Consider the following 22,624-nt stretch of genomic DNA (forward strand, 5'->3'; position numbering starts at 1 on the left):
ACTAATTAAGATAAACTCTGATAAATTTAATACTAAAGCCCTTACAAGTGATGGAATCGAACTTGCATGCAATCGAATTGCTTTTTTTTGAGTGGGCGTGACAAAACTAAGAACGTGAAATTTTGCTACTACAGAATATAAAACCTAAGTGTTGAAAATAACAGAAAATTCAAAATAAGTGATGTACAGGCAGTAAAATCACATCACAAAAATGACAATTGGCTGCGACAGAAGTGGATGCAATATGAGATTTCAAATTCCGATTTGATTTTTTGATCGTTCAATTTTCCACTTTTAATAGCTTTTATGAACTTGACTTATAAATCACTCAAGATTTCTAATTCTCCTTTAGTTACTGTTCCTTTCTCTTTGTCCAGGACATTTTTCCATGACTTGAAATAAATTGAAAATTTCAATTTTCCATGACTTTTCCAGGTCTGAAATTCTGTTATTTTTTTCCCATGACTTTTCAGGATTTCCATGACCCGTACGAACCCTGTTTACATCCCTGAAATTTAAGTTCATGGAGGTGAGAAATCAGAGTACCCACACTAAGTTTTTAAAGTAAAATCCACACACATCTTCTGTTTTCAACAAAAATCTCACAACTTCAACTATGGCTGAAAATCAACAAGGAAGCTCCCTTGTATTATGGAAAATGGAATTTGATATCATTACTGCCATGAGTTAATGAGGAATGGCATTTTGTGTTTAGGTAACGGAGGTGATAATTTATTGTGTGACATGTGTCCTTGTCCTTCTAAAACGAACTAAAACACAATGTTAAAAAATTAAATATACTTAAACAATTAGTATTTGAGACACTTGTGAAAAGAAATAAATAAGTATATACTTTTAATTAAACAAGTTAATAAGCAACAAAAACAGTCACACAAGGTGTGTGAATTCACATGTTGTGAACCAAGAATATACTAAAATAAAAATTAGCATTAAAAAATTGTTGGCTGGTTTAAATTGATATATTTTTGATGAAATTAAATATCATTGTTAAATGAATTGTTTCTTAAAGCTTTTACTGTAAAAGACATGTGACAGATAAAATGCACTTTTTGAAGAATTAGCCATAGACGACCGAATATCCATTTTCACGATTAACCGAGTTAATTACAACGAGTTTTCTATTGACGTCTGTAGTCTGTATGTGCGTATGTATGTTGCATAACTCAAGAACGATATGTCCTAGCAAATTGAAATTTGGTACATAGAATCGTAGTGGGGACTAGTTGCGCACCTCTCCTTTGGTTGCATTCGGGTGTTTCTAAAGGGGTCTTTTGCACCTTTTTGGGGGGAAATCATTGTTAATTTCAATGCAAACTCAAGTGGTGTTGTAATTTGGCGATATATATATCAGCAGTCTTTTAGTCACAAGTTTTGTCGCCAACTTGGCGATTTTACTTATTTTTTTTTAATCTGGTTTTAATTTGGTCACTGTTGGTGATAGAGAATTAACTATTGAATCACATTGAAATTGCAATATTGAGGAAATAACATTGAATTGGTGTAAAAGGAAGTCATGTGATGCGCACATCAGCTCGTTTCGCTCTGAAAACGGGGTTCTTCGAAACCGGTGCCTGCAATGCTTATTGCAGTTATTAGTTGTTATGATATTTTTAATTTTTAAATCTTCAACACTCAACAGTTCTCATCAGACAGCTGTAGTGACTGATAATGCGTTGCAATAAATTTTAGCAATAAAATTTACTAATATGTATTAGTTAAAAGATGCACCACCACAAGTGCTTAGTGGTCGTACGTAAATGTGCGCCATAGTAAACAAGATGAATTGAACCAAACATAAAGACTTGATCCACATTATATTTTCTTTGCAATATATATAATTGAAACAACTATAATTCTGTATTACAGTAGAATGTTATTGAAACAAACTCAAAAGGACTTTTAATGCTTCTTAAACATAGTTTGTCTTAGCAGTAATTTTTAAACATGTTCAAACTAACCAAGTTTGACTATTTCAAAATTACAATTTTAAGCAATGTAATTTACAAAAATAAAAAACAGCTCTCTTACGTGACTTCAACTAAGGGAGAAAGAAAACAAATCTTCCGATGCCTACTACATTAAAAAGAAGAGGGGGCCACAGTCCCTAGCTTATTTAAAAATATGCTAATATACAGATTTGAGTTGCTTCTGCCTCTCCCCCCTTCTCTTTCCACTATTCATCTCAGGCTTTACATATTTTCAAAGAATAATATTTTCTACCTATTTCCATGTCGATCCTGAGAATAAGGGTAGTCATTTCGATGAGGTTTCCCCCTTTGAAAATTGTTATCTTCTCTAGGATAGTTTCTGTAATGATCCCTTTTGTAATCATTTGGGTACCTAAAAGTAAGAAAGCACAATGAAAATTAAAAGAAGAAAGATAGAGAAAATTATATAATTTGAAATGGGATACAAACAATGAAATACAACAAATTAAAACATACAAATAATGTAAAAAATGATATAGGGTGAATGCTCCCGTAGTCGGCCATTTAAGAGATCGGTTGTTGGTTTTTGTTAACCTACAAATTTCAGCAATCAATACAACAATAAAAACATTGTAAGACTTTAGTCAATACCTTTCTGATAATGACTCACTAACTTATTTCTGGAATAAAACATTTTTATTTACAAAACCAAGCTATTGCTAATACGAGAAAATGCTCCAGTAGTCGGCCGTAGAAATCCAGTGCTCGACCATGCATGAACCAGTAGTCTGCCGTTTTATTTTTTGTAACTCTTAAGAGGTGTAAGTCAATAAATTTGAACAAAATTGAATGCAAAACGTACAGCACAGCAGTGTACTTAAAAAATTAATTATCCATTAATTAGGAAAAATTTTGCATTCTGGATGTCTTCATAATGTTTATCTTTATATTACCTTCTAAACTGCAATCAGTTCGAATATGCATTTCATGCAATACGTTTTTTATTATTTATCTTCTACATCAGAGGTTCTCAACCTACGAAGAGGGGGGGGGGGGGTGCAAAAGAATACCAAAGCAAGGAGGGGGAGGGGTGTTAGGGTATATCAGATAAAATAAAGTCAACCTGCTCATTAATGTTTTGAATGTGCACGCCAACCTCACTTGGATCCTAAATTACCTCAAAAATTGTATTTACTACTTTGCATCTTGGATTTCAAATGTTCTAGTAATAAGTTGTTGAAAATAAAGCTTTGAACAGTTGAATTAAATTTTGTGTGTGAAACTATCGAGATTTTTCCTTATTTACTTGTTTTCAGCTATCCATAACAGCTCAAGTTTCCAATTAGATTGCTTGTATTAAGCACATATGGAGGGAGAGGGGGTAATCTCATGTCAGTCTGCAGGCCTGAAAGGGGCTGCAGAGTCTGAAAGTTTGAGAACCGCTGTTCTACATCATTGACTAAAATGATATCATAAGCTGTGAAAGAAGAAATTTGATGAATGGAAAAGACCTGGGTTAAGCTGTTTTTTTTTTTTTTTTGTGGAAAGCATTTTGAAAACTTCTAAAACATAAGAATCTGGACTCCCCCCTCTTCCCACCCTGGCACATAAAGGTTTCAGTGTCAACTGTTTATGTTAACATTAAGACTGAACAAAAGAGTTGATAGAATTCATGACCGATAAAGAGTGAATTATTGATCGATATGATTGACATTTGACTAGTCTATGTTCATTAGAACGAAAACATACAGAACACAAAATTAAAATTGTAGTTTTGGAAATAATTTCACCTCAAAGCAATAAAAGTAAAAATCCTTTTACTTAGAAGATCAGAAATCAAGGTCATACCTAAAGCAAAAATTATCATAAAAAACAATGGTACTTCGCTGTGAACGAACTGCAGTAAGATGAATTATATAAGCTCGTTCATATTTTCAAAGTTTTTCAGCGGGGGGGAGGGGGGGGGCAAGGGTATGAATTCAGTTCAGTTGAAAGGGAAAAAAAAAACAACTAATTGCATTATGTTGTGAAAATCCAGAGGGGGACTCTGGATTTTCACTTTTCTGCGACTGTTGTTTAAATAGTGTCCTTTAATCAGAGGTATATACATTCAGGTCCCTATTCAAAGGGACTGGGACCAGAAAAATTGTCTCTTAAATAGAGGTGTCCCTTAAAGGAGGTACTACTGTATAATGTATAAAAAGGACACTGAAAATTATTTTAAGAATTTAAAGTATAGTTAAAATATTAAAAATTTTAAAAAATGGCAAAATAAACCAATTTTTAAATTTTTCCTTTTTATGCAATTAGTAATTTTACAAAAGATCCATCTAAGAAAATAATAATAATTAAGGAAAAAAAAACTGGTATGAACAAATAGGCTGAAATATATAAAATACCATCTTTTTCATGACAAATAAACCAACCTGTCTTTTTGCCAATTTCCAGAATTTGAGTTGTTCCATCTCTCATTCTTCCCTTTGGGTAAATTGTCTCTGTGGTTAGAATACCCATGGTGAGGTTGCGAGTAACTGTTAGATGAGCCTTGAGATGACATAGGAGACTTTTCAATGCCTCTGCTGTCACCAAAACTAGAAGCGAATAATTTAATTTGTTGAAGAAAGTTTCAAAAATGAACAATATATTTATATACTTAACAAAACCATATGCTAATAAAACAAACACTGGAATAGGACAGATACACTATTTTAACATTATTGAAAACTCAAAAATTTCAACATGAACCAAGTATTTATACTTTTTCTTTTTGGAAAATTGGTATAATTTTTAACTAAAATGCTGAAAAATTAACATATTGAAACAATTGAGAAAATGCATTGATAAATTATGTGATGTACACAGAGATAGAAGGAAATACAGAAAAGTGAGCAATCATTTTGAACAGGAAAAAGTCTATTTGCTGTAGTACTAAGATTGTTTTTTATTTCTTGCATGTTTATTTTCTTGATGGAATAAGCATTGCATGAGCTATCAATGTTATTATTTTATCATCTCTATTTAAGGTGACTATATGTTTTCCTAAATCACCAAGCAGTGCATGATTAATACTTACGATTCAGATTAATCATTAGCAGTGGTGTTACCAAAGGGTATACTCCATATACGCCGTATACTCTCAAACTTTTTTAAAGACATATAGCTTATACACTCAAGCTTCATAATTTTTCATATTATGACATACTATGTATAAGATCACCTACACACATTGTGCGTAATGGATTACTGGGAGTATACCCTTAGAAAAATTGATGGGAACATCACTGATCATTAGTCAGAAGATTTTCAGAAAAGTGTTTTGCCTTTCTTCTGTATCTAATATATAGATAAAAGTATTGGATTTTTTAAAACTTTTGAATTTTGATGGACTTGCACATTTTGAGGTTTGCCATGATAAGATAAAAATATAAAGTATTTGCACTCACTACTTGAAACTATTTGCAGGAATGTAAAACAATTTTCAGTGGGTAGGTAAAATTTTTAATAATGCCATGATTATTTTGCTTTCAATCACGTATCCATGAAAACAAGGGATAACTTTTTCATTAATTTACCAACAGATTATGAAGAACCATTGTTTAATATTGATATTACTTAAAAATTACTAGGCGATGTACTTATCTGCACAGTAGCAAATGCATCCGCTCACGGCGTGCACCAACATTGTCTAGCCATGAAGCGCGCCAAGTCCATTTTAACTATTTTTTGAAAATTATCTGTCTATGTGTATAGTACTAATATATTTAATTGCACCAAAACAACATGGAAGCAAGTACATTGAAGCCAAGCACACTTACCTTTCTCTTCTTTCAGATATTTTTCTATCTGTTTGACCATCTGAATATTTTTTCTTATTTGGTCTTTCACTTTTGCTAGAATCTTCATCCAAATGCCTTTTGGAAGAGCCAGAGTTATCAGAACGATGTTTACTACTTTTCTCAGGCACTTGTTTCGAACCAACCTATAAACATAGCTTGATTAATGAACACAAATCCTGAGACCAATAAGAAAAAGTTTCCTGTCTAAAAATATACAGTCAACTCGCGATGACTTAAACTTCGATAACTCAAAATTTTCGATATTTTTTTAAAAAAAGTATTTCCCTGCATCTTTATTGCACTTTTAATAAAATTTTATCTCTTTAACTCAAATTATTTTTGCCTTCGTTTTGGTAACTCAATTTTTTTTAACATTCAGTTAAAAAATTTTCAATCCCTCAAAACTCGAATTTTTAAACAGCTATGCCTTTTCTCCCCCATTTACGCGCTCTAGAGTAAAATAACGTGTCCTCGGGTTCTCTCTTTTGTTAGTGATTTTCACAGTTGTGTTCACCACAGGTATGTGGGAGGAGAGGCATGTTTCAGTTGCTGTTTTCTGTGGACAATGGTCGAGTTTCTAGAATAAGCGTTCTCTCAACCTGAATGACCAGCTCCTCGAACACAAACCCTTTCTCGTTCTAGTCATCATTTTCCTACTTTACTTATTAATGCTGAGAAGCTCAGGTTTATTTTTCATCGAATTATCGCTACAAAACGAAAATGCACTACTTTCTATTGCAGAGAAAAAAAGGTGATTGATACGGTTGAAAAGGCAGAAAAAAAGATAACTGAATTGTACGCGAGAAAAATTTTGCAGTCCACAACAACACACTCATGCCGTCAACATATCAAAATTTACAGAAAAGGGTAAGTCAAAAATTTAAATGTCAAATGAAAAAAAAAACCAGTGAGATAATCAATGAGACAAAATCACAATTGCCAGAAAACTACAAAAAAATACATGACCTTATGACATACATCAAAACACGCGACTATATAACATACATCAAAAATACATGACATTACAAAATAACCCAAAAACATACAGAACAAACATCAATTACTGCAGATTTATCACATGAATATTTAAAGTCCATATTGTGATAACGTTAAAAAAAAATTTAGTATAAAAGGAAATATTTTTTAGACACATTAAAACAGAATTTTCACTTGTTTTCAAGATTGTGATCTTGACCAAGAAAAAAAAAAAAGCCCACATGCAATGAAATATTTGCATAAACACATAGCATACAAAATTTAATTTTATACCTTACACATATTTTTTGTGCTTAGACCAGAAAATTTTTTTAAGTACGACATTGACATGTGCACTGTTGCACTCAAATTTGATGACCAAAAAATTTTTTTTGCTTAACAACTTAATCATGTTTTTTTTTTTTTTTGGAAGTGGTGGTTTCTTTTGTCACTCCGCCTAATGGAGGAATTTTCCTAAATTTTCCCCACACATTAAAGTACTTTTCCACCACTCCACCACACTTTCCGAGATTTAAAGTTTTCGTTCTTGAAACTTAATTTTTAATCTTGAAATAATGTGTCCCCCAAAAAAGATATCTCAATGCAAATGACCCCTAAAACAGTGTTCGTGTTTGAGTGTCCGTATGAGAGAGGCTACAAATTCATTACTACCTTTAATACCTTTGTGTTGTGGAATTAAAAGCTATATGCATAAGGGGGCTGTTCGTTAGGAGAGGCTTTACTGCAACATGCAGTAAGATGTGACATAGAATTGAAGCTATAGCATTATATCCACAAATGTACTATACAGGTTGTTCCATTTTAACCTGCAAGACCTTTATTTTCGCAACCGTTAGTCCTAGATGTATACTTCCGATTGCAAAAATGTTCAAAATCATAAGCAGAGTTAAGATATTGAAAATTTTGAAGCAAAAATAAAAAGGAGTCGAAAAGTACGAAATTTTACTTTTTATACGGGACCTAGGTCCTCTAACTAATATTTAGAGAAATAATCTCCATTGAAAACTATTACTAACACAAAAAACTTGACATTTGTGCGACCAAAACTTAAGGAGATCAGTGGCGCCGACTCCATGGGGCCTGAGCCCCCTCAAAAAAAATTTTGAGGGGGCAGAGCCCCCCCAATAATTTAAGAAAATTATTAGTTATTTAATGCTTTCTAAACTCACAAATTTGTCTCAGTATTTTTTATTTTCCTTGTTTGAAGATAGTAATCTTTCCTTGTTTGAAGTACCTTGTAAAATACATTCAGCAATGAGTTACAACAAATAATTTTTATGGTTAAAAGCAGGTTAACTGAAAACGAGTGGTGTGAATAATGATAGTGTTACGGTGCTGCGAGCGCTTAAATTTGTCCCAGTGTGCGAACCTGCGGATAGTCTGTCCGATCAACAATGGGATGCGATTGAACAACTTTCATAACCACCGAGATATTTTTGATGAATTGGATATTCGACCAGACGTCAACGACTTCAAATTCAGTAATCTAGTCAGGCGGTCGACATTCGCACCTTTCTAAAGACAGCCCTAATATTGGTATTTAAAGCAAGTTTAAAAATCTCTGTAATAGAGAATTAACTACATACAGAATGTTAGATTCAAAATTTCGAAATATTAGTATTATTTTATTACCGTATTACTATAGTACTGCATTAGTTATTTTCAAATACTTAAATATTTTTAGGGTATAAGACTCTATAAAAACCCGCTATTTACATGCTATGTTAACTTTATTAAACAAATTAACTGTGGGATATTATTTTTATTTAATGAACTCTGAGCCTTATTCAAAGCAAGCTTAAATTAGCTACATATTTCACTAATTAATCAAAGTGCGACAGCAATATCTTATGCTTTATTTTTTTTTAATGATAGTTTATTTAAATATAATTTCAATCTTTTCATATATATATAAATTCACTATTCTGTAATAGTCTAAAAACAAAATTATTATACTATAAATTAAACTATTTTTTTACGAAAACACCGTACATGTGGGGTTTTCTTTTTCCTTTTTCTTTCTTTTTTTTTTTTTGTTTTTCGTTTTTCAAAGCCAAAACATGTGTCGAGTTAGCGAGAGTAGAGTTTTCGGGGCTCTAATGTTTATAATATATTACTCTAAAATGCTTAAAAAACTGTAAAACTTACTTTCTCCATCTCCAATTTAGAAAATTTCCCGGGGTTAAACCCGCGGCATGCCCCCCACCCTCCCAATATTTTTTTGTATTTAGGCACACTGGGTATTTAGGCTGTATTTAGACGCCCTTCCATGCAAGTCAAGTGCCCTACACCTTATATCAATGCCTAGCCATGGAACTGCACGACTTCCCCCAAAATAGAACAGCAAAAATGTCCCACACTGAAGATAAGTGACATGATCTAATTGAACCAGAAAATTTGTATACAAATTCTTAGATTGACTTTGAAAACGACATGCCACATATTGTTTGTTAGTATAAATCACATATACCAGAAAATATATAAATTGGCATTTTCAAGGTTCAAAATATCTGAACTTTTTTTTTGGGAAAAGTTGGGGGGGGGGGGGGGCGTGGGAGTTCATAACCCCAGGACCACCGGTGACGTCTAGCCCCCTCAATAATTTTTGCAAGTCGGCGCCCCTGAAGGAGATATTCCAGTTTTAAGTTTTAAGGGACCATACAGAACATGAGATTGGAACTTATTGTTCTTTCAGAAGAATGACAGGTTGTCCAAGTAAGAAAACCAAGGTATTTATATTTTTCATTGCTATTCAAAAATAAATGCAAATGTTATGTCGTGATACGCAAAAACACACTACAAAACCTCGAATAATTTGAAAAATTCTACTCTGTGCACACATGTAATTTTATAAACACTTGTTAATTGCTATATTTTCTCCCAAAAGGTGTTATTGACAGCGAGTGAAAAGAGGCGTTAAGTCATTAAACGCTGCGTTTCACAGCGCAGTGAATATTGGTTGTACTAATTTCAAACTTTTTGTGTTGGAATTATTTTTCAACGGATATTATTTCCCTAAATATAAGTTAGGAGAAATGGGGCCCATATAAAAAGTTAAAATTTTGTATTTTCCGACTCATTTATATTTTCACTTCGAAGTATTCATCTAGGACTAACAGTTGCAAAAATAAAGGTCTTGCAGGTTAAAACAGAACGCCCTGTATATGGCTTTGTTATAATCAGACGCGACTGTACAAACAAACTGTAAATCAACTTACATCTAGTATAGATTTCCTTTCCATTTTTTCCTTCGGTTTTTTTTGGTCTGATGAATGAGGTACAAGTTCCATGCTTTTTAGTGCTTGGCGATAGATCTTGTACAGTTGCTTCGCGTTTTGATCCGTAAAATGAGAGACAAAGATCCATAACGAGCTGCATGAAAAAAATGCAAAGTGAACAAATATATATTCTAAACATATATGCAAATATTAAAAACAGATAGGAGCCCCTAAGGCAAGCCATGCTAAATATTACATTCATAAAATTTACCAAAATAATAAATTTTCTCATCACTAGAAGACTATGATTAGAGGTTGGAATAGTCAGGAAAATTTTGTGCAATTTATTGAGATAAAAGTATTATTTCCAAGAATGACCTAGTACCACACAGTAACATTGCACAAATCTCAACATTGCTGCAAAATTCTCAGACATTGTTTGTTGGTTCCAAGTGGCTAAAATTCATCAAATAACTAAAATTTAAGCTGTATTTTAATCAAGACAGCTTGATGTTTGATTAATACTGATCATGAAAGTTGCTCACTGTTTGCACTATTAACATAATTAGTTCCTAGATAGGTTGATATTTCAAAGACTTAAAGTTTTTTTTTTTTTTTCAAGGGGGAAAAAATGTCCTGAAATTAGTTGCCAATGCATTAAAAACAAAAGCAAAAGACCAGCTAGTATCAGTCAAATAAGGGAAATAAATGAGAAGAAAAAGAACTGCATGAGAAAACTGTGTGAATTGATAAGGAATGGTCCACAAAAATATGAGGAACAGAAGCATAAAGAGAGAGAAAGATATTATGCAAGGAAAGGCAGGTAAAATTAAACGAATACATGAAGTAAATGATCAAAACCAGAGGAGAATCATAAAAAGGAATGAAGTGAAAATGAAGCAAAAAATATTTTTTTTTAAGTGTGAGGAAAATTTTGAACTGATATTGGAAGATAATGCTTGTTACAATCCTCCTGTTCCTGATTCTAGTGGAGACGGTAAAATTCATAGAAGGTCACGACTGAAAGAACGTAAAAGAAAAAGGAGAAAAAATACACAATTGGAAAAAAAAAAACTTATGAATGCAAAAAAGTGCATAAGAAAATACCAGCAAAAACTTTATAGAAGAGGGGGGGGGGGGGACACACAGTCACCTTAACCAAGGGAAAAAAGAGAACAAGCAAATAACTAGTCAATTAGTTTCTTCAAAAGTTAGAAGGAAATTACTTTTCAGTGAAGTTATAGCTGCTCAAATTAAAGAGAATTTCGAAAAAGGCAATGTAAGTGTATGCAGCTAGTGTTAATGGGAAAATTGTTAAAAAATAAAGATATTAAAAAATTAGTTTGGAATAGCTCAAGGCGTTCCAGGGTCTAAAAGAAAATAAGTCAAACCTAAAAGTGCATTGAAGCAATAATAGCATTAGCAAGATTTTTTTCTCTCAAGAAGATGAATGCAGTCATTTGTGTCCTGTAAAGAAAGATACAGTACCGTAAAATGGTCCAACTATGGGCCACTTTTCAATGTTTTCAATGAAAAATTCGGTGTATATCTTTGATTTAGAAATTTGAGGACTTAAGCAATGGTAGCTATACATCTCATCTTTCGAATGAAATGTTTAAAAAAAAATCTAAGTTGGGAAGAAGAGGAAGAGGAATTTTTTCCCCGTGGCTCATAGCTGTACTCTTACTGGGTATAACTATGAGTCACCTCATTTTAACCTAGAAAACACAGTGAAAACTTGATCTGGCCTATTGTTGTCTGAGACTACAAGTTGTCCTCTGCCTGAAACTGTATAAAGAATTTTTTTATTCCATTATTTACCTTTTTTTATATTTTTTTAAGACTTAATCATCACTTGTCGTTTTGAGTGATTAATAAAGGTCAACATGGTAAACATAGATAACGTTCTTTATTATCTGCCTAGGTTTTGACATAGAAACATTTGAAAACTAGAAAAATCTCACCAACTAAAGGCTAGGTACCTATACATAGGTCTCAGAAAATACGAATATGAATCTCAATCAATGTGTTGAAGTTCTAAGCAATATGAGCACGAAAAATCTGCCAGAGAATTATTGGTATACAATTTCAAATTTTTTCAGCACAAAACAGCCATGGGCTGCTTTGATAATTACAGTGCCAACTGAGAGAAACATCTTCTGATTAACGAGTCAGCAAAAAAAAGCGTTTTTCAATTAAATCTAATATGAATTTGAGATTGGTGAATTATATATGTTTCACTAATTTGGTCTTTGACCATCAATTTGCTAATACGTTTTGTAAAGTCAACAAGCTAAACTTTCAAATGAAGTGATTTTAGGAATGATAAATAAAGTCATCGGAAACTTGGATGCAATGACAAATAAATTGGTCAGATACTTACCCTTTGAACTGAAAAACGAATTTGCTATCAATAGCTGGAGAAGAGTAAAAATCTAAGTCACTAATTGCATCCTTTCTTTGAAAAATGTAAACAATAATCTCTTTATAGTAAATAAAAGTAAGGTTTCAAAGAAATTCTGGAAGGAATTCTGTGACGGGCCTGCGTCCAGAAGACCCCATAGCACCTACAGCCTTGAAATTTTGTACAAAATTACTTCGAACCCCAAGGGTGTACACCTGGGGTTTTATTTTTTAAAATTTGAATTAGTGTTTTTGTAATTAATTTTTTAAGCTAAAATTTTGCGTAAATTGCCTATTAAAGGAATGAAAAATTACTTGCACATATTAATATTATACATCCTTGGAAAGGGTAGAACCTTTCGTGTTCTACGCAATTTGTTTCAGTGCTCTAATTTAAATATGGCAGGATTAATTTGCGTTTTCAGCTCAAACTGTTTTTGGCTTAGCTAAAATTTAGACACTAAATCAGTAAAAAGCGAAGGAATTGTCCCACAGTTTTCCTTTTGACACCACTGGAAAGAGCGGCTTTTTTTACTCCAGATCTAACTCAACCTATGGTCGAAAAACTAAGTTTCTATCTCCAAAGGAATCTCATCTCCATTAAAATTATTGATGTTTTATTTGGCGTTGCAATAGTTACGTCTTTTTGATTTGCATGTTTCTTCTTTCTTATTTAAATGTTAATTGTTTTGATTTTAACAGAAAATAAAATATATTACTAGAGACCACGAATATGAAAGCGACTTTTCAAATGTACAAAACTGCAGTTTTGCAATGCTCAGGAGCCCCTTAGCCCTTACGGCTCTGCAAGTTGGTACAAGTTATTTTGAAACCCGGGGAAGGGGTGCTTTTTGATCTAAAGGGAGCTCAAAATACATTTTTAATCTGTTTCTCCCTGATTGACGATTGAAATCTTTGCAAATCAAATAAGATTGCGAAGCAATCTTTGGGGTTTTGTGAGCGTTAGCAAGCAGATGCCCCTAGTTAAATAAAATAAATTATTAAATAAAATTTAACCCTTTAAATCTGCCACCCTCTCTGAATGGCCGAAATTTTACGGAACAGAAGGGTTGCCGCTCAGAGAGGTTTCACTGTATCACCTCCATGATTAATAGTACTGCTCCACTAGCAAGATTATTTTTATTTATGAGTAAAATAACTGAAATTTAGTTGGGGCATTGTTTAGGGTTACTTAGGTTCTTTTTACTAGGGTTAGGGTAGGGGGGGGGGGGGGAGAATTTTAAAATAGGAAAGACCAATTAATTTAGTTAAAAGAATTAGCTAGAAGAGAAACTACTTAAAATAGAGCAAAATGAACATTTGACTTTACATACCTGCGCCATTTATTAATTTTTTCAGGATCTTTATATCCTTTCAGAATTTCGGAAATTTTTCTTCCAATTTTCAACAGGTACTGTGCAAATCTTTTGGATTTGTCTTCTTCTGTCAAGTCAAGACCTTTTAAATCAAGTCGCATCAGATATTTCTTAACAGGTCTCATTTGCTCTTTGCACTAGGATGAAAAAAGAAAAATTTTCATCTAACAAAAATAAAAAAGATTCAAGAACAAAATATAATTTGGACATATTTCCTTTTCAATGGATTCCCAAATTACTCAAAAACTGACTGTTTTGTCAATGTCAGGTTGATTTACCAAGGAAAAAAAAATAATAATTTGAATTTTGACATCTTGAATTCAAATTATGTTTTTCGCAAATATGAGTGTGGGTTTATGTATGTAGGCGTGTGTGTGTGTATGCATGTGGGACGCTACATGGAGACAGTCTTCTCTAGAAGGAGCAGCATCCAGTGGGGCCGTCCGACGGTGGTGCTGCAGAGGAAGGAGGGGGGAAAATAAAATCATAGGAACATCAAAACTGTCAAATGAGAACAATAAGAAATGTGATTGCTCAAAAAAAAAAAAAAAAAAAGTTAAGGCAGATCAGGAGAAAAAAAAGCTGGCAGAGTCAAAAACCATCCTCTGCTAAAAAAATATTTTTTGGAAAAATATTTAAAAAAAAAAAATTATTTAAATATAGAAAATTATTAAAAAGTTAATATTTGACAAACATTTTTCTGCCTTAATTAAAAGTTCATCCTCATCTTTAGCAAAATAATATTATTTACTTCGCTGAGCAGTAAGAGCTTGACACGTTTTATTAGAGAATCTGGCCAAATTACAACTACATAGTTCACTTATTTAGGGCTGTGGAGTTGAAGGGAAAGAGACTGACTCCAGGAATTTTGAAACCTTGGACTCCTTCACCCCAAAACCAATATTATTCGTACTTCACAGCCTTAGTAGACGGAAAATGACCGGCTCTGACTCCTTTGCCTTCAAATCAGCCAGATTCCATAACTCTGCATTTAATAACTTATGTGACAACCAATAATTTCAATCATTGCTCTTAGATTCAGCACAGTAAAATCATAAAGCAATATAATACAGAACTTGAAAGTCAGTTTAATGAATAATATTTGTGTGATATACCTCCAGGAAGACAGTTTCAGATAATTCTTCTGTTTCGTCAATAACTTGAGGTTCTGCAACAGTGTAATGCATAACAGGAACAACTTTCTTCTTACGTTCTTTAACTTTATCTGGATGACCTTCCTAATGTTAAAAATAACCATATTTATGTTTAACTACGTCCTAGTCATTTCTAACATGACAAACTAAGATAACATTCTACTGTACTAACAATTTTATAAAAAGAAAAATATATTATTATGCTTTTATAATATGATAATCACCTTTTTTGGTGTCTACGGAAACAAATAAGTATGAACAAATAAATTATTAGTGCTAGCAATAAAACAAGTCATTTGGTCAAATTTCAAAAACTTAGATAATTAGTAGGTCAACTTCATTTTGAAATTTTGAATCTTAGATCCAAATTTTCAATTTAGCATTAAAAATAGAAGGTCTATGATAAGGAAAGTTCACCTTTTGTTTTGGAATTTTCTTTTTGGATTTTTCAGGTTTTTCTGTTTTTTTCTTAGTAGTGTCTATGTCACCAGCTGGAAGGGGCTTTGGTGGAGATACATGATGTTCTTTATTATTTTTTTCCTCAACAATAGAATTTTCTACTTTTACTTTCTTTGCAGTAGCTTTAGTTTCCTGTGTAGTCTGAAAAGAATAAATTTATAGCTAAGGAGATATGAAAAAAGTATAGGAAGGAAAAATACCCTATTTCTAAAATGTTGTAAATATTGTGCTCTTCTGAGACCATAATTCAAATGAAAAAAAATTTCTTATTGTTCTAGAAACAATCTAAATACAGATTCATTTAAAAAATCCACATACAACTGCAATCCTATCAATATTTAAAAATTTTGATTTGTTAACATAATACAAAAATATAACACAATTTCTTTACATGGCAATGAAGTGCTAACATGTTAAAGCTAAGCGTGATGAAAACTAACAAGTTTCAAAGCAAAATTTACGAAGTTTAATATAGGGTACAATAGAAACATTTAAGCATTCTTCAACATATAGGCACAGATATGCATATACGTGTTAAAATAAGTAAGATATAAAACTTAGCTTTTACATCCACAAACCTATTAGTATTAACTGTTTTTCACTAGAAAGACGGAGGCCTGTGCGGCCCCTCCTGTAGTTTGCTGTTCAGTAACTTGACTAATATCTAACGGAACTTAATGGAACTTTCTAACTTTTCATTAAATTGCACTGTTTGAATGATTGTTTAGTAATTTAATGGTTCGCCTCATAGTACTGTAAATACTGAATTTTATATTCAGTAAATTACTGCCCATTAGCCAGGGCTAAGGCAGAAATACATGAAATACACTGCCAACTCAGTCATTTCCAGCCGAGGACTGCAGTTTCGTGCTTATTAGCACTCATCAGCCCAGCATAGGAGTGACTGAGCTGGAGATGGAAAAACTTCTTAAGGAAGCCAAGAGTGCCAAACAAACTGGTAGCTAATATAGACTTAGCACAGACCAGACTTTGTAATATAAAATCAAATTTATAATGACAGCAACAATTATCTTATGTTTTCAAAACTGTCTTCGAGTGTCCTATCTATATTTCAATAAAATGTCTTTTGTACAGTGTTTAGTGCAGATAACTATCCACCTGAAAACGATTTATAGCAAGCCACACATATCAATTTATTAATAGGCCACAATTACTTACCGAGTCATCAGAAGCATCACTATCGTCATTTTCAACGAATTGTTTACTCAAGAATTTCTTATTTGAATTTAAATTCTCTGTAACTTTAGGTTTCCTTCCTCGTTTTGATTTCTTTGGAGTTTCAGGCTCCTAAAAAGAAAAAAAAAAATACATGAATAGAGTCAAATATTATATATGCCACAACAAACAGATAAAAAAATTAACAATATGAAAATCAAAAGGCACTACACTGCTGTGCTGAGCACAAAAGTCATACCTGTCCCTTTTATCCAAATTGATATTTAACAGAAACATGTCAAAAATGCAGGAACAGTTGCCCATCGGCGTTTTGAACCAGCTTTTGATTTTCCCAATTTGTTCCAGGATTCCGATTTTTATCGAATCTTTAAAATCCCTGATAGTTCCAGTTTTTTTCAGGCATGTGGACACCCTTTGCTGTATATAGGCTCCCTGTATATAGGCATTACATTAGCGTAACCATTCCGTCCTGACAGCAATCACCCTTGACCAGTGAAACATTTAGACATTTAAGAGAGCGCAATTTTCGTTTATGCGTCTAAAGTTCAGAAAAAAAAAACCCTTTCAAATGAATAAGAAAAAGCGAAAGGATGATCGAAATGCGTGAGAAAAAACTAATCTTTTAAATAGAGACAAAAAGAGATTAGTTCAAAAAATCTGCGAGAATAGCAAGCAACTTCAGTCTACAATGTAGTGAGTTGGCAGCAATAGAGCTACTTAAAATTACTCTAAAACAAAACAAGCCCATGGCAGAAAATGGAGAGAATATCGATGTAAATTCATGGCTATGGAACGGTATAATGATTAAAGCATATTTTCAAACACCCAATTTTTTTCTTCTTTTTTTTAAAAGTAAAAACTGAAGGAATGTCATCGAATTTCTTTCCGTCCCATCCTCTGTCTCGGAAATTTCGTCAAGATGGAAATCCGTCCTGAGACGGAAAGTCTTGCACCCATGAAACAGAACAAAATGCTTTAAATTTTTTTTCTGCATGTCACCATGTGCTGATCTTGCATCCATTTCTGTCTGTTTCTTCCAACCACAAGGAAGAGAATTTCGTTTTCCATGGCATTTTTTATAAAACAAATTACTATTGACATTTTCAGAGCAAAAGGTTAGGGACTAAATTTAGAAATCATACATGTACGTGCAAGAAATAATCCAATTTCACTGAACAGAAAAGTAAACTGAGACTCTTCAAACTGCAAGAACAAGTTAATGTCCAGACCACAACACAAGATAAGTACTATAAATAAAAATAAATATTACTTCCCATCTGGCAACAGCCCATTTAAATTTTGCTCTAAATATATTTTTTGAACCAAGTGTTTATTTTTGGGTCCTAACTGAATATATTGCATTTATTTTACTTGGATAAACTATGATACCTTTCACTAACACCCCCCTCTACCACAGAACTGCAATCGAAATTAAAAATAACAGATCCTATTCCCCTTCCATGGTTTTTCTTTTACAGCACTTGCTGCACAGCTGTTTTTATTTTCTTTACTATTTTATCTTTTTTTCAGAAAAGGAATGGCTGCAAAAGTTATAAAGTACAGATAAAATAAACAGCTTTATATTAAGCATATGTTTTGGTTACATGATTCCCCAACCCCCTCTTTCTTCAGCAATGGCATAGATTTTTCTTTCTTTTTTAGAGAAAACTTCTTAAGGTCCACCAACTTTATTTTGCCGAAATTATTTTTGATATCAACCTGAAAAGGGTTCTTTTCAGGTTGATATAAAAAAGAAAAAAATCTTTTTCTGTGCAAATATGGAAAACAATAATGAAAATTTCAGGACAAGAAATTTTAGGACAACTCCTACCCCTGATTGTTAAGTTCTATGAGTTTCAAGAAAACAAGTTTATGATTTGGTGATTTTAAATCTTTGAAATGGAGGAAGGCAGTTTTTATCTATGTAATAAGGCAAAAGTGATAAATAAAATATTTAGGTAATTATTAAAGCTTACTGGGCCAGCATCTCTTAGTAATATTTTTTTAAGTATTTTCAACAGGTAATCAGCACGTGTCTGTAGATTCTTCGCTTGAGGCTTTTGTTCACCATCTGGCAAAATCTAAACAACAAATAAACAATGAGATTAATTTACAAAGCTTTGTTTATTTATTAAACACAAGAAAAAAAACCGTACAAATAAAGGCAATTTCACTTTAAAAAAGTAAATACAGAAAACTATCTACAAATAGACAAGGAGGGGAAAACATCAAAGGACTGAAATTGATAATTTTTTTAGGACTAGTGCAGGTGCAAGAAAATAAATGCATTCAACTTCTTTGATCTTTTGAGGGGAGGGGGGGGATAGCATTAGCAACATAACAGCATATTTGCAAAGGTGTTCATAGAGATTGAATTGTTTGAATTTGTACAATACAGTTTGACTGCTGGGAAGATCTTTAGCACTACTGTATCTTTTCTTTAAGCTTCAATGGTCTTTTAAATTCTTTGAATAAATATTACATACCATTTAATGCAATTTGTTCAATGCATATTTTATCAGATTTTGGAAAACAATAAAATAGTTCTCCAGTAATTGAAATTTCACTACATCATAAAAATTTCCAAAATCCGGGAAAAAAATTATTGTTACCTTATCACCCAACTCCAAGTTTGGGTCCATTTTGATTGACTCCCAGTTACCCATTCCATACTCATATATGCCACGAAGAAGTCTTGAATCATCACTAATATTCCAAGGTACATCAAAATGAGCATCTTTACAATGCTCTCTTAGAGTCCACCTAAAAGAGGGGTTGAATGTTAAAAATCTTCTGGGAGAGATCACTGAAATCTCTCCTAACAACAGGCAAATTGCAAAACCTTGCAGCAAAAAATGAAAGAATTTTCATTAACAGAAAACCAAAAGAGAGGTAGCAAAAAGAAAGCAATACAACATTTTAGCCTGGACACACATCTCTGTTCTCTTGCTTACGAAAGCGGAAATAAACCAGAACAAGAAGTTCCGTCTAGAACTAAATGAGCATACTTTCTCGTATACGCATACTACTTTCTAGTACCTGATCAATATTCTCAAAAAGAAAAAAAAAATCATCTACGCATATCTTTATGTAGAAACATAAATGACTTCCAGTTTATTCGCCAAAAACTGAATACCAAAATTAAAACTTTAGAGTGAAAATAAAAACAAGTCATATTAACAATAATTATTTCACAGTTAAAAGGAGTTGGAGTTGATCTCATTTTGAGATAAAGAAGTTGGAGTCAATCTCATTTTGGGATGTCGGAGTCAAATATCCCAGAATCGGAGTCAGTCATTTTTCCTCCGTGTATAAATTTTTGCCAAAGCTATGAAGTCAGAGTCGAAGTTGGGGATTCGGAGTCCGAGTATTTGTCTGGCACAGGAGTCAGAGTCAGGTTCCTCTAAATTCTCGGAGTTGGAGTCTGGACTTTGTCGTCAAGAGCTATTTCCAACAAAATTTGTTTGAAGCAAATCCGCCTTCAAGTACTGAAGCTACATTGACTTTCCGTTTCCCCGTAGGGTTTGCATACTTTGTGCAGAAGTTTATTACGTTACTATGAGGTAAACTTTTCTGCCCGCACTAGGCGTATTTTTGGAAAAAGAAAAAAACTTTACGAGGAAATTCGTTGTAATTAACTCGGGAATCGTCATTATGGGTATTTCGTGTGTTTATACGTTCTTAGGCACTTATCCACGTGTGGTCGAGTCAAAAAAAAAAAAAAAAACTCAATATTCATTCGGGGGTGAGTAAAATGAAAATTAAGGTCGATTTTTGAGTGAAAATTTTTTCGCGAATACAATACTTCCTTTTTTGTAAAAGGAAGTAAAAATGAATAAATAAAAGTCAACCTCCCATCAAAAAAAATAAACTTAATACTTGCAATATACAATATTATAAACAAAGTATCCCCCCCCCCCCAAAGGAAAATAAATTTAATTAAAAAAACACATTTTAGTCTGAACAAATTGAAAATTCAACAACCTCTCAGAAAAAAAAGGATTTTATTGAAATACTAAAGCAAAATAAATGCATTTAAAGCAAAAAAAAAAAAAAAAAAAAAACCCACCCTACCCTCTCCCCAGGGCCGTCGAGAAGGGGGGCCTCGCAAAGCGGGCATAAGAAAAAGAAAAAATTCCTCCCACCACTTCTTTTTTTGAAAGCTTTGTATTTTGAAGGAACTCTTTCTCCTAGAGGTTACAAGTTTTCAATCTTGCAAGTTCGAAGTGAGAAATTCTATTTGTCCTTATCTTCAAAGCCCACTATCGACTCCTTCAATCAAAAATTAATATGATTTTTTTTTTGCTAAAATTGCAAGGCTAAAAAAACCTGCTTATTTTTGAAAGATTACCAAAACTTTAGTAAAATGGACAAGGGGCAAAAAATTTAAAAAAAAAAAAAAATTAAAAAAAAGCTCTTGCATTTTTAGCATTTGAAAACATAGGCAAACGGCTCAGTTACATGAAATATTTTAAAATACGCATTGATTTGAGTTTTCAGTTCAGTGTTCAGTTACGCAAAATGAAACTAATTCTAGCATTGTTTCAAAAGTAAAAACGGTTGCTTAATTTAGAGAAACATTTTGGACGAAACACTCCTTACCAAATGTCTAAAAAGGGCACTGTTATGTCACTCAGGGGTGCCCAACTAGGGGGTTCAGGGCCATTAATTTTTTGAGAGGGGGTGCCCTTTCTCTTGAGGGGGGGATAGGCTCCCATGTCACTGTATTAATTAGATTCAGTGTCGAATTTACCTATAAGCGAAACAAGCTATAGATTTAGGTGAACTGTTGTGAAGAGTTATGTGAATAACTTAACTGTCTAACTTAAAAGAATATTTAACTGTCAGTCATGTGATTGGTTCGATCAATCACAATGACAACAGTTTACTCCTAACACCCTCTGAAGCCAAAGAGAGATCAATAAGCAATCTTCTGGATTGCTCAATAAAAACAAAACAGCAAAAATAAGCTTAAAAGGATTGAGAATATAAAACTTCAAAGGCAAAACATTAAATACGTTTATACATCTAGAAACAAAGGATTATTATTTGACTCACTTTTTCCTTTCTTCTGCATCGGCTGGCAATAAAATATCAAGAGGTTCAAGTTCACTTTCAATGGTTAATAACGTTTTTGCATTAACAGGAACATTTCCAATCTTGAAAGAAGGACCTTGCTTTCTTCCTCTTTTTTTCACAACTATGATTTAAAAATGAAACATTTCTTCAAAAATGAATACTTCTTTAGGTAAATGTACAGCACATAAAAACACAACAGTGCACTCCATGAGATTTAGGCACTTTCCACTAGGGTTCGCTGATCATATTTTGATATTTATTTTTTCAGCTTTGGTATTTTCAATATAAATTATATTAATCACAGTAATATTGTTCATTTATTATTCAAAATAACCGAAAAGGTATACATATTTTTATGATGTATTAATATATCATTAATATAATAAAGTAATATAATATTCCTTTTTTATTTTATACTCAAACAAGCTGATGTGTGCATCACATGACTTCCTTTTACACCAATTTAATGCTATTTCCCTATTATTGCAATTTTAATGGGATTCTCTCTCTAACTCTTTAAATATCACTAGCAATGGCCACATTGAAAGCAGATTTAAAAAAAAAAAAAAAAAATCGCCAAATTTTTCGCCAAGTTGGCGACAAAACTTGGCAACCAAAAGACTGGCGATATATCGCCAAGTGACCGCCAAATTATAACACCACTTGAGTTTGCATCGAAATTAACAATGATTTCCCCCCAAAAAGGTGCAAAAGACCCCTTTAGAAACACCCGAATGCAACCAAAATAGGAGGTGCACAACTAGACCCCACTACGAGTCTATGTACCAAATTTCAACTTTCTAGGACATACCATTTTTGAGTTATGCGAGATACATACGCACATACATACAGACGTCACGAGAAAAGTCGTTGTAATTACCTCGGTGATGGTCAAAATGGATATTTCGCGTGTCTATACATTCTTAGGCACTTTTCCGCATGTGGTCGAATCGAAAA

The 22,624-nt window shown here is 32.7% G+C and overlaps 1 protein-coding gene across 1 annotated transcript in view; it reads right to left on the reverse strand.

Annotated features, from left to right (window-relative positions):
* LOC129223847 (chromodomain-helicase-DNA-binding protein 1-like) overlaps positions 1-22,624 on the reverse strand; it is a 68,813-nt gene that overhangs the window by 3,786 nt on the left and 42,403 nt on the right. The window contains exons 24-34 of the mRNA XM_054858211.1: positions 21,647-21,775; positions 19,201-19,351; positions 18,565-18,669; positions 16,571-16,699; positions 15,350-15,532; positions 14,894-15,016; positions 13,737-13,915; positions 10,000-10,153; positions 5,765-5,928; positions 4,376-4,540; positions 2,242-2,361 (exon numbers count right to left, since the gene is read on the reverse strand). Of these exons, the coding sequence (XP_054714186.1) occupies positions 2,242-2,361; positions 4,376-4,540; positions 5,765-5,928; positions 10,000-10,153; positions 13,737-13,915; positions 14,894-15,016; positions 15,350-15,532; positions 16,571-16,699; positions 18,565-18,669; positions 19,201-19,351; positions 21,647-21,775 (1,602 nt within the window). The remainder of the gene's footprint in view (positions 1-2,241; positions 2,362-4,375; positions 4,541-5,764; positions 5,929-9,999; positions 10,154-13,736; positions 13,916-14,893; positions 15,017-15,349; positions 15,533-16,570; positions 16,700-18,564; positions 18,670-19,200; positions 19,352-21,646; positions 21,776-22,624) is intronic.

Source organism: Uloborus diversus, chromosome 6 (assembly GCF_026930045.1).
Source record: "Uloborus diversus isolate 005 chromosome 6, Udiv.v.3.1, whole genome shotgun sequence".
In the NCBI taxonomy this organism is placed as follows: domain Eukaryota; kingdom Metazoa; phylum Arthropoda; class Arachnida; order Araneae; family Uloboridae; genus Uloborus; species Uloborus diversus.